Raw genomic sequence first — 17,063 nt, 5'->3', positions numbered from 1 at the left:
CTAAAGACAGAGTGTTCAATGTGACCCTGGGGACAATCCTGCCTGATATGGATCATGTCAATTCTAGTTGGACCAGAGATTTTAACTGTTCCAGAAGCCAACCTAAAAGGTTATAATGTCCAGGAGCATGTCTTTCCCAATGGATCGAAGACCTACACTCTCCAGGTGCCATTTGAGGACCCCAATGTGAAGCAAAAGGTACCATCCCACCTGTTCAACCATCCAACTGCCCTTTTGAAAACACTTGCCTCCTGTAGATGTGTTGCTTGCTGTCTGACTTTGGGTTTAATCTACAAACCTTTACTTCTTTCAGGTAACTCCTCCAGACACCAGAACCTACATTCTGCCCCTGACCTACTTGCTGAATATAGTGCCAGCGAATACACCCTTTACTCATCCTGCTGTAGTCGAATCTTTTCTCCAAGAGATCAGTAAATGACTACTTGTGGTCTACAGCTACCTTTTCCTAAGCAATCCAGTCCATTGCAATGACCACTGCTCTTCCTCTTGCAGTTCCACCTACAGTAACTGGCTAATGTGATGGTGCTGCATTCTATACCATGGTAACAACATGGGTCGCAACTGGATTCCTTTTGTGGGCTCAAGAGAACTTGGAAGTCTGTGTGCCCTGTACAAGTATAATGACAACTCTACCAATTTCTGGATGGCTGTGCCATACAATTCAATTGATGCCACATATGAAGTAAGTGATGCAACTTTAAAATGTGTGTGTTTAGCTGTTTTGGGTTGAACACATTACTGACCTGATTTATTGTGTCTGTAGGTGATCAGCTCTTCAGGCATCAGAAGCAGGCTTGACTTGACCTTGAAGGATATTGAGACCATGGTTGTGGTGGCTGACTTCTCTCTGTCCTGCAGTTTCCCTACAAAGATGATTGGTAACTCTCCTGCAGACCAAGCATTCTGTATAATAGCTGCTTTTGAGATTGGAGATTTGTTTCCTTAACCTGGATCCAAATGGTATGTTTCAGATTGCTTCACCAATGGAACCATGGCAGCTCTTGCTGTGAAAGTGGAATCTGTCCCCAGCTTGTCTCCAAGTCAACTAACTCTAAGGGATCCTAGTTGCAGGCCTCTCCAGTCTGATGCTATCAATGCAGTTTTCTACTTCAATGTCAACTCCTGTGGAACAACTAGAAGGGTTAGTATTGAAACATTTTAATCATGAGGTTCAACATGTTGACAAGGGGCAGCCATAACACCCTGAATCAAGGGATAGGATTGGGGGGGGGGCTGAATTACTTGCATGATTTGTGGGCACTTGCCACCTGCAAGATGCCACTGTTGTATTTATCTGCTTGTCCAGATGACAAAGGTGTTGTGACACATGAGATGGCATTGCATGTGCTGCCTGTAGAGGCTTTGGGTGAATTGCAATTAACTGAAAGCCTTGTACTAACTGGGGATGATCTTGTGTTTGACATCGAAGACGGTACTTAACTGAGCTCATACCAATTGCAGCTCAAGGGTCGCCTGTTGCGTATTCAAATGTCTGTTTGCAGTAAACATATCATAACTGCTGTTGCCCTCCCTAGAGGTTACTAAAACAATACTAAGTTAGTCTAGCAGTTTCTGTAGACAGACTTCCAGTATTGTACTAACTGGAACATATGAAATCCCAAAACATTTGAACAACTGACACAACTATTCAAAACTAAAACATTTTGAAATATGTGGGGGTGGGAAATGTTGCAATTGGTACTAAGTTAGTATGCATCTAGGGATGACCAGAGTACCAGAAACTAGTCTGCAACTTGGTATGCAGCTCCATGCTAAATCTGCATGTTCTTTGCAACAGAGCATTTGTGATCTTTCTCTTCCAGTTTGATAAGAACCTCCTGACTTATGAGAATGAAATGCTGTTCACATCTTACCAGTAAGGATTACATCACAAATTGAGCATCTTCATGATTGAGCTTGAAGCTCTACTAACCCATCTCCTCTTTCCAGGCTGAGAGTTGCCTGTCACTATCTGGTCAATGACACCAAGGTAGTACAGTGCTTGTACCAGAATAATCCTGCACCTGGAGTCCAGCCTGGCTTGGGGGACCTTGCAGTCATCATGCGGCTTGCATTGGGTATGACTTGGAAAGGAAAATAGTGTAGATGCTGTAGCAGTGTGTTTCCTTCTATAAATTCTCCCTTGCATCTCTGCAGATTCAACCTAAAATGACCTCTATGGAGCGGAGGATTACCCTGTTGTGAAGTACTTACGAAGACCCTTGTATTTTGAGGTAGAACTCCTGTACAGCAGGGATCCACAGGCTGAATTGTTTTTGGACAACTGCTGGGCAACCTATTCTGCTGACAGGACTAGCTCTCCAAAGTGGGATGTTGTTGTGGACAGGTAAGATGCTGGAATATGAGGTTGCTGCTACAAAACACAGGAACTGGAACTGTGGCTGATTTGCTCCTGACTACTTTCTCTTTGTAGCTGTGAGAACTCTGCAGATGAGTCCTTGACCATCTTTCACACAGTCTCCAGCAATGCAAGAGTGCTGTTCCCTTCCCACCTGAAGAGGTTTGAAGTGAAAATGTTTTCCTTCACAAGCGGCCAGGATGCACTGAAAGGACAGGTAAAGGAGGGTTGGTTTGGGGATCTTGTACCACAATGCATGGCTTGGATTGCTTTGCAAGCAGCAAATATCCGCTGTTCCCAACTGTTTAGTGATGTTTTCATTCCAACTAACTGCACTTCTGCAAGAAGCTTACTATGGTGCAATGTTTTTATGTAGTGGTTTAATTCAGTAATCAAATGAGCCTGTTTTGCTCTACGAGGTATACTGTCTTTCAGATTTACTTCCACTGCAGTGTTGTGATATGTGATTCAAACTGGCCAGAGAGCCTCTGTAGCAGACGGTGCATTCCAGGAAAACAGCTGCTTGGTAAGAGCTCGCTGTGGGGTGGTTATTTGCATGCAGTTTTGTTCGCTAGACTCCTCCTGCAGGTTGCAGTGCTGAAGGGATGGACGGTGGTGCAGTGAAGGCATTTGTGTCTTCTGGCCCAATTGAGCTGAAGAGAGATGGATCCCTTCACTTTATGCCTAGAAGCGGTAATGTGAACACAATTGCAGTTCATGTAAAATTAACTTTGGTGTAAGCTATTTGTGTATTTCACTAACTGGTTTCTTTTCTCTTGCAGCCCAAGTCAATGTGTGGTCTCTTCTGGGAGCTGCAATGGCTGTGTGTTCAGTGGCTGTCTTTGTAGCTGGAGTTGTATCTCTTTGCAAAAATGCCAAAAAGTGTGAATTGATAAATAAAAATCTTTCTTTATAAAGGTTGGTTTTTTTAGTTTATTTTATTTGGCTGCTTCAACCAATTATACATTGTGACAACATGGTCTTGCTAATGGGATTCTCCCCTTGCTGCATGATATCTATTTCAAGATTTGGTCATTTCTGATCAGGCCATGCTCAATATGGTGTGTTATTCTAGGACCCTTCACTAATTCACTGTGTGAACCCAGGGGCAAAGACTTCCCTCCTCCATTGAGCTGTAACCCTATTATTGTTCAATATAAAGAACAAGGCAGTTACTACATTTAAGAAATAACCCAGGACAGGGTGTGCAGTCAGACAATTCTTACAGGCACAGTGGCTTCACCCCCTCACCCCCCCCCCCCCAGGAAGTGCTGGAAGAATTGTCTCACCACACAGCCTGGAGTGGGTTAAGCTTATAAAATGGCTTTTTTTTTTTTTTTTTTTTTTTATAGTCATTACATGATCATTTATGGTACAATTTGTCAAGATGAAATGCCATTTGTGAATTAAAAGCAGCAGATTTCCCACATTTGAGGGAGGATTCATGGAGCAGCCAAACACTGCACTGGCACTCTGAGGAGGTGTGACACAGGCCTGGTTTTTGGGATGGAACTGCAGAAGAGGCTTGTGTTTTGATTGGTCCATGTCTGTCACATGAATATGAAAAGCTTGCAGGCATTTTTAACATTGTGATCAGAGAGAGCGAGAGATCTGCTTTCCACAACCTTTTCAATTAAAATATAACCTGGTATTTTGCTGTACTAATAACAAACTATGGGTTACTACTTTATATGAATTATCGTTATGTACGAATGCAAGAATTGTTTTTTTTCTGTGGTGGTGAACTTTTTTTTTTCTTTCAAACAGCATATACCTATAATCTGTGCAATGTATATTAATAGCAAATATATACACTATGGCAGTTCTTCTACAGGATGCATTATTTTATCTAATGTAATCAGTTTTAAATATAGGCTGCTCCTGTTTTCATTTACACCCCAAATTCTGGGCTGCTTTTATTTATTTATTTTTCTAATGAGATTTGCCAGAGGGAGAGGGTGGTCTCTGCGTACTTCATATCTTCACAACCCCTGGGGCCAGGAAATAGGGAGCGCTCTCCATGTGTACATGACTCTCAACTAAAGAAAATCCCCGGCCACAGATTCGTACGCCACCCCGACGCCAGAGGGTGGGCATTGCCCCAAAAGTGTTTTGGTGATTTCCCGTAGACATTTTTCAGGGTGCTATATTTCTGGTTTTGGGGGTCCCTGAGACTTGAAAATCGGTACGGGGGTCCACCTCGGGTCCCCTGTCCATCCCTCCAAGCGACGTGTCCCCAGCAGGAAAGGACACCAATTTTGACTTTTTTGCCAACCTGGAGCTCAAAATCTATTGGAAATCCACCCTTGACATGCCATCATGCTGAATATGTGAAAATGTAGCATTTCAAAACGGATGGCTCCCTGTGAAAGAGGAGCCCCAGACATGAAGCTAGGAAGTTCTACCCGGGTTCTAGGCCCTGAGTCATTGAGGGTCGTTTTTGGACATATTTGATGGGGCATATCTCATGTTCTGTGGAGGTTAGGAGCTTGATTTTTTTGCAGCGGGCCCCCGCACAAGGAGTCACCGTTCTTCTGGTTCTAGGTGCCAGGACAGCTCGGCAAAATTATTTTTTTACTCACGACTCTGGGTTTTTGGGTGAACCACTGCGCTGTTTTAGGAGGTGGTTTGGGGCGCTCCTTTGAGTCTATATCACTTCAATGATGCTTCTAGGTGCTTGGGTTCAAGAGATATGCTTGAAAATGTGTTTTTCAACCCTGCCATAGACATGAATGAGGCTCAACACCCTGAAAATATTTTTTGCAAAGAATTGCTACAAATTCATGGCATGTTACATTCAGGCTGGTCCCCTGAGTCTCGAACCCTTCAAATGGTGGGTCTAGGTGCTTCTGGGTCGAGAGATATGACTGAAAATGTGTTTTTTAACACTGCCATAGACATGAATGACGCTGAACACCCTGAAATGTTGTTTGCAAAGAATTGCTAGAAAACTGGACATGTTACATTCAGGCTGGTCTCCTGAGTCTAGAACCATTTGAATGGTAGGTCTAGGTGCTTTTGTTTCAGAAATATACACTAAAAGTGATGGCTAGGTGTGTACATGCAGCGGTTGCATGGTGGTGTGTGCGTGCGTGCAGGGGTGCTGTGGTGGTGGTGCGTGCGTGCAGGGGTGATGTGTGCTTAGAAACTCGAGTGTCCGCTGAGTCCCAAAAACTGGGCTGAATTGGAAAATTATCTAAAAACCAAAGCGGCCCAGAATTTGGGACATAAATGAAAACAGGAGCAGTCTATATATAAAACTGTGATTACATAAGAGATAAACGAATGTATCCTGTAGCAAAACTGCAATAGTGTATATACTGATATTAAAATACATTGCGCAAACAATTATAGATGTATGCTATTTGAAAGAAAAAAGTACACCACTACAGGAAAAAAAAAAAAAAAAAAAAATTCTTACGTTCGTACATAACATGATAATTGATATAAAGTAATAACCCATAGTTTGTTACATTAGTACAGCAAAATACCAGGTTATTTTATTTATATTTTTATTTATATGTTTATTTCGTCTTTTGTTTATTTATTTAATTCATTATTTCGAATTTTATTTCGTTATTTATTTATTTATTAATTTTGGCACAATTTATCCTCCATGTGCTGGGTCATGAAGAGAGGATCTCTTCCGCAGGAGGGCACAGTGCTTGCATACTTCAGGAGCGCCAACTTGAAGGGCCCTTCAGAGGGAGCAGTTTCTGTTCACTACAGATGGGAACACCCCTGAAGAGGGCCTCCATCCAAAAACTGGGCCCTTCGAAAATGCGCTAAAAACCAAAGCGGCCCAGAATTTGGGACGTAAATTGGAGCAGTCTATATTCTTCCCTGATCTGCATTTAGATAAACTAATGTATCCTGTAGCAAAACTGCAATAGTGTATATATTTGATATTAAAATACATCGCCAAACGATTAGAGATATATGCTATTTGAAAGAAAAAAGTACACTCCTACAAGCTGTCAATCATCACAACTTTCTTCTGCATTACAAAAAAAAAAAATTACAACTTTACAAATTTTTGGAGGAGTAACATAACATGATAATTCATATAAAGTAATAACCCATGTTTGTTACTTAGTACAGCAAAATACCAGGTTATATTTATTTTATACTGTAAGTTATGTGTTTATCCCGGTCGAACTCGCTCTTAAATTCATTATTTACTGAATTTTTATTTTGTTCATTTGTATTTGATTTATTTATTTTAATTTTGGCACAATTTATCCTCCATATGCTGGGTTATGAAGAGAGGATCTCTTCCGTGAGGAGGGCACAGTGCTTGCACACTTCGGGAGCGCCCTGCTTGAAGGGCCCTTCGGAGGGAGCAGTTTCTGTTCACTACAGATGGGAACACCCCTTAAGAGGGCCTCCATCCACCTCCGCCCTTCGCAGTGCGCTTCAGGGCGCATTTCCGTGGATTGGAACCCTCTCCTGATTCTCCTTTCCTGATCTGCTCCCTTCGTCCTCTCCCTTCTGAAGCTCCTGATCTGAACTGCATATCCACCAATCAGTACAAGCAGGCGTGTTGGTCGCTCCTGTAAGCTGTCAATCATCACAACTTTCTTCTGCAGTTACACACACACTTAAACATGATTACACACACATTGACAATACAACTAGGTACAAATAGTTTTGGAGGAGTAACACAACCCCTGTGTTCAATCCATTACAATACTTATGTGCTCTTACTGGAGTTTACTCATGTGAGCAAATGTTTTTACTGTAAGTTACTGCTCCCGGTCGCTCGCTCTTAAATGTAATTATTTACTGTATTCCATTTTGCTTTTGGATTTGATCTTACCTGATTTTACAGTACTTTATAACTGCTCTTATCTGTAATGTGCATATTCTGTAATGCGCAGTCGTTGTAATGTGATACTGCGCTGTAATACTCTGTTTCATTTTTAAGTCGCCCTGCTAAGAATAAATAATCTGACCTGTCATGTAAACACAGAAAATGATCGTTTTCAGAAAAACAATGTTCTGATTCTGTTTTCCTAATAGTCCCTTCATTAGTTTTCTGGCGCTCTGAGTTGATCTGATGTTACCGTACTGAATGTGTGTCGGTGTATAATTGTGAAGAGCGATCTGATGTTACCGTACTGAATGTGTGTCGGTGTATAATTGTTTACTTGAGCGTACCCAGCCAGGTTTAACACGTTACGGTTTGTTCAGCATCCAGCTCCAGGATTGCGGCAGTACTTTATCGGTAACCAGCTGCGTGTCGATCGCATTTGAAGAGTGCGGTAGCCAGTACAGTAAACAGACAGCGCTTTTGCTCGCTTTGATTTCAGAGTGCAGCTCCACGGCGCTTTTGGATGGAAGTGGCCGGATCAGTGATCTATAACGCAGCGCCGTACCTGCAACCTGTTGGAAACAGCGTTTGTGCATTAATTGGGTCTTTCAGGCGAAGCCCACCCCTCGTTCCGTATAGAGCTGACCTGTCTTTGTCGAGTTCGGTCACTTGGACTGCACTAATTTTACCATGGTGAGACGGTCTACCGGATTCTTCAATCGGCTACCTGGTGAACAGCGGACTTGAGCGTGGGATGGGCTGCTCGGCCACCTCCTCGACAGCGTCGCCAGCACGGTTTTGTTCAGCATCCAGCTCCTTGTGCTACAAGTTACTCAATGTATTAAACTGTTTGAACAAATGCTCAATTCCTTGTGTACCTTCAGGGGTTAAAGCACAAGACTGCTTCACTCTTTCATAATCCAGCATTGAAGGGTCACTTCCACTTCTCTCCCTAGGTATTCCCAGACTTCCTGAGCTACACAAACCATCTCTATTACAAGCCTGCCAGCATTGGTATCATCACCAGGGTTAATATGGCTGACATTCTCCTTGAATGCCGATACCCAAGGTACTGTACTGCGCAGACAAGGACCCGAGGGGCCGGATCTGTAAACTTCACGCTAAATTCCTTTGCTGCGCATTCACTTGTACCAGGGTTCAAGCCACTGCTGCTGTAATAGATTTGACAATTCTATTGAAGAATGCAAACATGTTTGACTTCATTAAACAAATGCTTTTCTTTCTGTGCTGACTGGGTGCCTTCATTTTAAATTCAGCTTCTCTCTCCCACAACCCCCCCCCCCCCCCCCCCCCTGCCAGCTTGATGTCATGTTTCATTAGTTATGCATGCTATCATTTTACAGGGTTATTTCTTTTCAGGAGGTGGAATGTCAGCAGCAGCCCCATAAAGCCAACGTGGGTGCCCTTCACTTCAACAGCCTCTACAGAGCAAATCCTGGACTTCTCCTTGCTGCTCATGAGTGGTATGAAGGAATGGGCTGGGTATGGGGAGTGGAGTTTAATCACAACCTGGCAACTGTCTTTGAACATGAAGACTAGTTTCTTTTGTATTGGATGCTGAAGCTTGTCTTCAAATGGTTTTTATCCTCCCCTCCCATAGCTAACTGAGGGATGCTGTGTGAGTTCCAACAATGTCTTCAGCTGTTGATTATCATGATAATGGGGATTATTGGCCAAATTCAATTCTTGTTGCTACTTGAGTATCATGACAACTGCCAGTGTAAGGGGGTGAGTTTAGAAGAGAAATGAATATAAAATCCCTGTATTGTGTAATTCTTATGATGCATATTTAAACATGTGTAATTGAGAGCATTTACTTTCGGAAGAGCCACAATGTATTAGTAATCACTTGTGTGGGATGTGCTATTAAGAGAATCCAACTAGGCTTGTATGTGTTTGTATAGAGTTGTGTTTTATTTGCAACATGGTTGCACATTGCTGCTTGTATGATGGGTTAATAAAATAAACAGCTTATCCTTCCATTAGAGAACTCTATGCAACTACCTTTCTTTTATCCCTCCATGGGAACAGTTACAAATAGAATTTCCCCATGCGGTGCATAGGCTGCAGTATAATGAAGCAATTTACAACAGGGTTGGAACACCACCCAGGAGTGGAAGGGTCAACATTGGACACCCTGCTGGTGATTTGTCAGTCTGTCATGAAGCAGGGCTGGCCTAAGCTGGGTCTTCCACTACTGGTGTTTCTGTTCTAAACTGTAATTAAACCTCCATCCAGGCTGTGAAGTAGTTTGTTTAACCCTGGAGCAGAAGGGCCCTCTAGGACTCATTGCACACCCCTGGCATAGAGGGTTCCTGCAGCTGTTTGTTGCCAGTGCACAATTCCTCTGCCAGATAACTGGAGTGGTCCTGTAGTAAGGGTTTGCTGGTGCATACTTTCCTGTAGTAGAGGTTCTTGTATCATGTGTTTAATGCTGGTCTCTATATACTGTGTCTCCTTGCTTCCTGTTCCAGATAACTGGAGTGGTCCTAGAGTCTCCAATGTCATCTACCTGGGTGACGTCCTTCACATTGAGGCTTCTGTTGCCGTTGACAACCACGTGCCCCTGCGGCTCTACGTCGACAGCTGCATCGCGACCCTGAGTGGCAACAAGGACTCTGAGCCCAGATACGCCGTTGTGGACAAGCTTGGGTGAGAACTGGAGTTACTTTACACACCGGCTTGTGCTGCACTCTACTTTATTGACCCTGTTTTGAATGCTGTGTGTTTGGAGGTGTAACCCTTTCTCCTCCTGCCTGTCTCTCCCAGCTGTCTGATGGATAGCAAGGCTCCAGACTCCTCCTCTTCCTTCACCAGACCTGCTCTGAACAAGCTACGCTTTGATATCACTGCTTTCAGGTTCCAGGGGGATTCCAGGAGTTTGGTAAGGTTTAGCTAGACCTGGGTCCTTTTTAACGTGTCCAAGTATACTGTGATTAGTTTTGCTTTCTGGTGCATTGATGTCCTGTATGGTGTTTGACTAAATTCCCATTATGACTCTTCCCCTCCCCTTTTTTGTTTCAGATCTACGTGACTTGCACACTGAGGGCAGTCAATGCTGACAAACCAGCTGATGCCTCCAACAAGGCCTGCTCCTACCAGAAGCAAACCAACAGGTAAGCTGTGCAAGAGTGAGACCCTCTGTGCTGAAGACTACCCTTTAAATCCAGACCCTACCCCCTTATTCCACCATGCTGTTTGTGATGATCTCTAGGAGACTGGTCTACCTAAGCATGATCAATTCAGATGAGCACCTGTGGGATGAACTTTGCTACTGCAATCATGGCAGCCTACCTCTGTGTGGGTTTTTTTTTTATCTATTTAGATGCTAGGTTGCCCTGTTGCTTGCCCATGCCCTCTGTTCTAATACTGTGTGGAAACTATCACTACTTTTCATATCAAGTTTTGGTTATGTGATATCCTCTTACAGAAATATTGAATCCTCCCTGGCTGAATGTACCAATCCTTGTGTTGGGATAGTGATGGCTCTGCGCTGTCCTTGTATCCGAGCTGGTGCTCTGTGATCCTGCCCCCCTCATGCTGTGCCTCTTTCTCCAGGTGGGTCTCTGAGGATGGCTCCTCTGCAGTGTGTGGGTGCTGTGATGCTGGCTCCTGCTCTGGGACACCCCGGTTCCTCCCTCCTTCTCCCAGGCAGGTGGGGAGCTACGGGATCAACCAGCCTGACTGGAGAGGAAAGTGGCTGCACAAGAGAGCGGCTCCTCTTGATCCAGGTACTGTCTGAACACCCAGCCTGGGAGAGGCCTCTTCATAGGACTGGAACTCTAACCAAGCTGCACAAATACTGTCACTTCAACTACAGTTTAGTAGTTTGCTGCCCAGTGTCCCATGTGCTTGATATTGAGGAAATAGGAATGGGAACAGTCAGGGCAGTAAAGGGTTAAAGATGTTCAAACTAGTGCTTCAAATTCATTAATGACTGACCTTTTGCAGTAGGTCAGCTGGTCTGATTTGCAGCTAGACCACTGGTGTGAGTTTAAACCCATGAAGGGGATCAGGTACCAGGAAGCAGCAACAACTTGATTCTTCCACATCTGCATGAGCCAAACTGGAAATGAGACTCTGATAGACAATAAGCTCCAGTGACTTTGCTAGTGCTAAAGCATTTCTAACCTTTTTTGACCATGTGCTACCCTTCAATGGAGTTGCATTGTGGAGTAGCTCAATCACCAGTGCATGACTTGGTTTCAGCAATGCCATTAACCTTGCCTTCCTGTCTCTCCCCCTCTGTGTAGCTGGCCAGGACCCCCGAGTGCATGTAAAGGAGATCACCATTGGCCCCCTGACCGTGGTACATGTGGCCCGAGACCATGCTGTCGTGCTCAGTAAGGAGTCCCTGTACCACCCCCTGCAGCTTGTGGAAGTGCAGGGTAAGTGCAGCTCTCAATGCTACTGAGCTGGGCTAGCCTGCTTTAACTTTCTATTAATCTAAAGGGTATTTGTTTAACAATTCAGTCTTGCATATTTCAAATGAGACTTGCTATTGGTCTTGTGATCCAGTGTTCCATTACGTGTGTATAGTGTTGCTCTCTGTGCTGTTATCAGTACTGGGGAAACCTATGGGAGCCTTGAATGACTAGGCTACAACAGATTTCCTCACTGGACCAGTATGTCCTCCAGTCCCATGGGTTTCTGTAATTGTAGATCTAATTTAATTGATGCTCTCTGCAGAGTTGCTCTTTTGGAGTCTTCAATGGGTGTAGCTTCCCTCCTGCACTGTCCTGTTAACCCCTCTGTCTCCTGTCTCAGACTCAGGCTCTGTCCCTGTACTGGCAGTCTCCGCTGTGGCTCTGGCTCTCTCCTGCGCTGTCCTGTTGGCCGTGTTCCTGAAGAGGCGCTCCCAGGCTACTGACAAACTGCTTGCTGTGTCTTCATAATGTGTTTGAGTAATAAAAGCCTTGTCAAAGCTAATGTATTTGGTCAGTGGTAGTGTGTTCAGTGTGCAATATAGATGCTGCACAAGGTGGCATCTCTTGTGGAAGACCTGCACTGTGTTGCATATTGTGCAATGTATATGGGAGTGATTAGCAAGGTGAGATGCTGCAGAATGTGAAATGGTTACCTCCCTTGTAGGCAAACTCACACCAGTTTGTTTCCTAAAACCAGTAGGAAGGTGTAACTGAATATTCAACTGGCATATTAAATTGATCACTGACTACAAAGTGCTGTTATTAAATACATGACTTCTTTGTATTTCCTGTACTTGATCACCAAACCTCTCCTGTCTAAGGGAGTCTTCATTACTTGGTGCTGTAAAGAAAGCTAATTACTTGGGAGTTCCATTGTAACAGGTGCTGAAGAGTAATCTGATTACAGGTTGTGTTATTTCAACTGCCCTGCCTGCTTACACAGCACTACATGCTGAAACCAAGAGGTTGCCATGGCTTCATCCACTGATCAGAACTGTGATTGTGCCTTATACAGGCAGAATGTATTAAAGGTAGCACTATTTATGCAAAGGCACATATTTTCAAAACAAATCCAAATCCAGTACTGCACTAGACCAAGTGTTTTGGCAAAAAACATTTGTTTTTTTAATAAGAAATTGAGGGTTTATAGAGATTCAACACCAACTGCGGCTTAAGCAGTTTCATTCTCTTTGGGAACGATGCTTTCTTATTTTTGCAGTACATCAGTTTTCTTTGATTAACACCAATAAAGTAACTATCTGTGACTCCTAAATATTTCCAGCACTTACCTTTTCCAAGTAGCCCAATTCTGTGGGGACACCACGGACCTGGCAACAGTTCTTGCTGTCAGTTTTCCACTTCCTTTCCCTAACTTAAATACTTCACTAGTTTCAGTTCTGTCTGGTTTTAAAGCAGCATATTGTCCCTCAGCAGACGGTCTCTTTTAGGCTGAAGCCCTTGTGTATTTCAGGGTGAGCTGCTTTTGAATGTCTTGATTTCATACACAGCTCATCCTGGATCACTTCTGATGTGAACATGCTTGACCCAGTCCAAACAAGGCGCCGGAGAGTTTCTGAATCTCAACTTGCACAGCCCGTCTGGCTCACAGCTTCTCAGTGTCTCCTACTGGAAGGTTTAGTTTTTATTAAGCACTTGTCAGAAGCAGGACCAGAGTTGGGAATCCTTGGTCTAGTGCAGGAGTCTCCAGCCCTGGTCCTGGAGAGCCCCTATCCAGCAGGTTTTCTAGCTGTTTTTACATCATCAGTGCCAAAAATTCTGGAACACCTGTTATTCTTGACTAATTAAGCCAATAATTGGTTTAATTAACTGAGATTGGTTGAAACAGAAACCAGCAGACACAGTAGCTCTCCAGGACCAGGGTTGTCTTCAACATGTTTCGTATTTGAATACCCAGGTCGTGTGCTCTGTGTGCAGCCAACCGTACCTGTCTCTTTGATGACATCTAGTGGTTCGTTGGAGCAACAACAGTTTGTTAATACTCAATGTGTGACGTCAAGTGACGAATCCTCCTGGGGAAATGAGTGATTGAGCTCCGGTTATTGAGCTCCGGTTATGTGTATATGTATATATATATATATATATATATATATATATGATCATCATTCTATTAAAGTGAGTTAATGGGGTGCAAATTGGTACTGGAGTTCTACAAACCATTTAAAAACATTAGACAAGTTCTGCTAAACAACTGTGCATATGTGTATATATATATATATATATATATATATATATATATATATATTATATATATATATATATATATCAAAAGTTTGAGTACACCTGCTTGAAACCAGATTTTTCATGATTATCTATGCTTTTAACTGTATAAACTTGTCTATAAACACTTAATATTTAATTATATGATATGTGTACTTATATAAGCTGATAATCATAAGTGAATTGCATTCAAAAATTTAAATTTTAAATGAAAATGGAAATCTTGTCAATTTCAATAAAATGGTCGCCCAAAGCAAGGGGATTTCAGTCTGAAGCCCAGGTCAGTTAAAAGTCTGAAATGTGTATAACACAGTTTTAGAACACTGGCCTAAGAATAAAAGTGTCTTTGTTACATGTTCTCTGAGTTAACTAGCATGTTACCTAATTAACCTTTTGTCACCAATTATTGTTAACAGGTGAGGGTCCATGATTACTATAAATACAGGTAGCATAGGCACAAGTTTGTCATTCCTGAATGTAAGGGAGCAGAAAATGGCAAAATACGCTCAGTTAAGCAAAGAAAAAGACAGTCTGTAATTACTTTAGGAAATGAAGGTCAATCTTTAAGACAAATCGCAAGAACTTTGCAAGTGTCTTTAACTGCTGTGGCCAAGACCATCAAACAATTTGAAGAAACTGGCACTCATGAGGACCGAACAAGGTCAGGCAGGCCAAGGGTGACCTCAGAATCAGAGAACAAGTTCATTCGAGTCACAAGTCTGCGAAACCAGCAAATAACTGCCCCTGAAATACAAGCTCAGCTAAATGCTACTAGAAATACAGATGTTTCAACATCAACTGTTTAGAGGAGATTGCATGAAGCTGGCCTAACTGGAAGAATTGCAGCAAAGAAACCATTGTTAAGAGTGCAGAATAAGAGGAAGAGACTTGCCTAGGCCAAAAAACACAGAAACTGGATGTTTGAGGAGTGGACGTTGGTCTTATGGACCGAGGAGTTAAAATTTGAAATATTTGGGTCCAACCGCCGAGTATTTGTAAGTCGCCGAGAGGGTGAGCGCATGAGTTCTGTATGAGTGGTTCCCACTGTCAAGCATGGAGGAGGCAGTGTCATGGTCTGGGGTTGCTTTGCTGGTGACAGAGTTGGTGATCTTTACCAAGTCCATGGCAAGCTCAACCAGCATGGCTATCATAGCATACTTCAGAGGCATGCCATTCCATCAGGATTATGGCTAGTTGGGCAGTCCTTCATTCTTCAGCAAGATAATGACCCGAAACACACCTCCGAGTTGTGCAAGAACTATCTGGCGAAGAAGGAAAGTGAAGGACAACTCAATCTAATGACCTGGCCTGCCCAGTATCCAGACCTCAATCCCATATAACTTGTTTGGGATGAACTGGACAGAAGAGTCAAAGCAAAGCTACCCACAGGTGCCCTCCATCTCTGGGAATTGCTGCATAAGAGCTGGGAAGACATGTCGGGTGATTTTCTGCTGAAACTTAACCGAATGCCTTGTGTTTGTGAGGCTGTTATTAAGGCAAAGGGTGGCTATTTTGAGGAATCCAACATTTAGAGACAATTTTCTTGAACACTGCTTTGATACTCCTTATGTTTTGTTTTGTATATTATAACACGTGTTTTCATTTTCAAGTATTTACAGAAACGTGTACGATGTAAAACACTGTCAATTATGAAAAAAAAAAAACTATTTAACAGCAAGTGTACTCAAACTTTTGACCTGTACTCTGTGTGTGTGTGTGTGTGTGTGTGTATATATGTGTGTATATATATATATATATATATATATATATATATATATATATATATATATATATATATATATATAGATAGATAGATAGATATATTTTCTTTCTCTCTCTGTCTGTCTCCTCCTTTTGCTTCCCTGTCACCTTCACCTTCTGAGAATATCACTCGAGCACTTTGTTACCCGCGGACATGAACAGAGTGTTGTAGTAGATTATTATTATTATTATTATTATTATTATATTATTATTATTTATTTTTAGGAGGGAATCTTAAGAGTGTGCTGCACTGAGTTTGCAGCACATTAATAGGGGTATCGCCCCCCCTCCCCACACCACCCCCGAAAGCTTAACTGGGAATTACCCAAAATTGGCAGAACTTTGCATGCAGTTGTCTGTAATTCAAGTGCTGTGCATCCAAAAAGAGGTGCCGCGGATGGTAAGAATTTATCCGATTTTTTAAATTAAATAATTGTACACGCTTTTTAAAAACATTCACCCTAATTTGGAAAATAATTTCACCAATACTTCCTAGGACCTTTATAAATATCACGTTTTCACGGCGTTGTGTGTTGGTTGAGGTGTAACACGTGCACAACGTTTCCCTTTCACTGAACTGTGACGTTCCTACAACGTTACGCCTAACCAGAAACGTTCCAAGAACGTTGTAGCGACGTTGTGTTTGTCACAACCAAATGGGATCCTTCCAGGAACGATAGGAAAACGTTGTGTGTTAGTTGGGTAGGAGGTAAGCGAGTCTGTATTGAGGTGTACAATGTGTTTTAAAACTACAGAACGCTGTTATACTGTATTATTTTGAAAGGGCCGGGTTGTTGTGGGGTAGGAGCGCATTGTTTTTATGTGTGTGTTGTATTTGTGAAGCGCGATGGGTTTTATTCACATGCTCCCAGTTGCAATCTGCATGCCACAGACCAAGAGGGGAGCAGAGAACCACATGCAGGATTACTGATCGTGGCAGCGCCACCCAGAGTGGGGGTGTGAATAACACAGAAAAAGAGCTTGCATAAATTGCAACAATTGTATTGTGAATGACAAATACCGCCACAATGATGCTTTTGCGATTAATGTTCAAACGAGACTAGTAAAACAATGGATATTCCATGCCAAAATTAAAAATAAACAAATACAGGAATAAATAAATAAATGTATTTCTTTATTTCAACATTTATGTGTTTAATTCTATATGTATTTATTCATTTATTTATTTCAACATTTATTTCTATGTATTTATTCGTATATTTATTTCAACATTTATGTATATATGTATTTATTCGTATATTTATTTCAACATTTATTTCTATATGTATTCATGTATTTCTTTATTTCAACATTTATTTATTTATCCACTGAATGCTTGGTAATTTGAATGCTTGTAATTATCCCTTTCCATTACTTTGAATGTGTCATTGTTCAGTTTAACATGAAAAAAAGTTTTGTGTGT

General features: G+C 42.3%; 1 protein-coding gene and 1 pseudogene across 1 annotated transcript; both read left to right on the top strand.

Moving 5' to 3' along the window:
* Positions 1-3,004, top strand: part of LOC121306264 — a 3,693-nt pseudogene extending 689 nt beyond the window's left edge.
* A 5,128-nt stretch (positions 3,005-8,132) lies between these two features.
* Positions 8,133-12,379, top strand: LOC121306339 (zona pellucida sperm-binding protein 3-like). Its single transcript, XM_041238095.1, has 8 exons — positions 8,133-8,262; positions 8,574-8,677; positions 9,689-9,866; positions 9,984-10,098; positions 10,239-10,330; positions 10,773-10,945; positions 11,468-11,602; positions 11,982-12,379. Exons 1-8 carry the CDS (start codon positions 8,228-8,230, stop codon positions 12,107-12,109), a joined length of 960 nt encoding a protein of 319 aa, XP_041094029.1. The 5' UTR covers positions 8,133-8,227; the 3' UTR covers positions 12,110-12,379.
* Positions 12,380-17,063: the final 4,684 nt, after the last annotated feature.

This window comes from Polyodon spathula, chromosome 47 (assembly GCF_017654505.1).
Source record: "Polyodon spathula isolate WHYD16114869_AA chromosome 47, ASM1765450v1, whole genome shotgun sequence".
Lineage (NCBI taxonomy): Eukaryota > Metazoa > Chordata > Actinopteri > Acipenseriformes > Polyodontidae > Polyodon > Polyodon spathula.
This window is presented reverse-complemented; position numbering and strand designations above follow the sequence as displayed.

Excerpts from the sequence above, each read along its gene's own strand:
- LOC121306339 (XM_041238095.1), top strand. The coding sequence starts at position 8,228 with ATGGCTGACATTCTCCTTGAATGCCGATACCCAAG. Across the intron at positions 10,331-10,772 it reads TACCAGAAGCAAACCAACAG|GTGGGTCTCTGAGGATGGCT; the intron begins GTAAGCTGTGCA and ends CTCTTTCTCCAG. Across the intron at positions 11,603-11,981 it reads GCAGCTTGTGGAAGTGCAGG|ACTCAGGCTCTGTCCCTGTA; the intron begins GTAAGTGCAGCT and ends CTCCTGTCTCAG.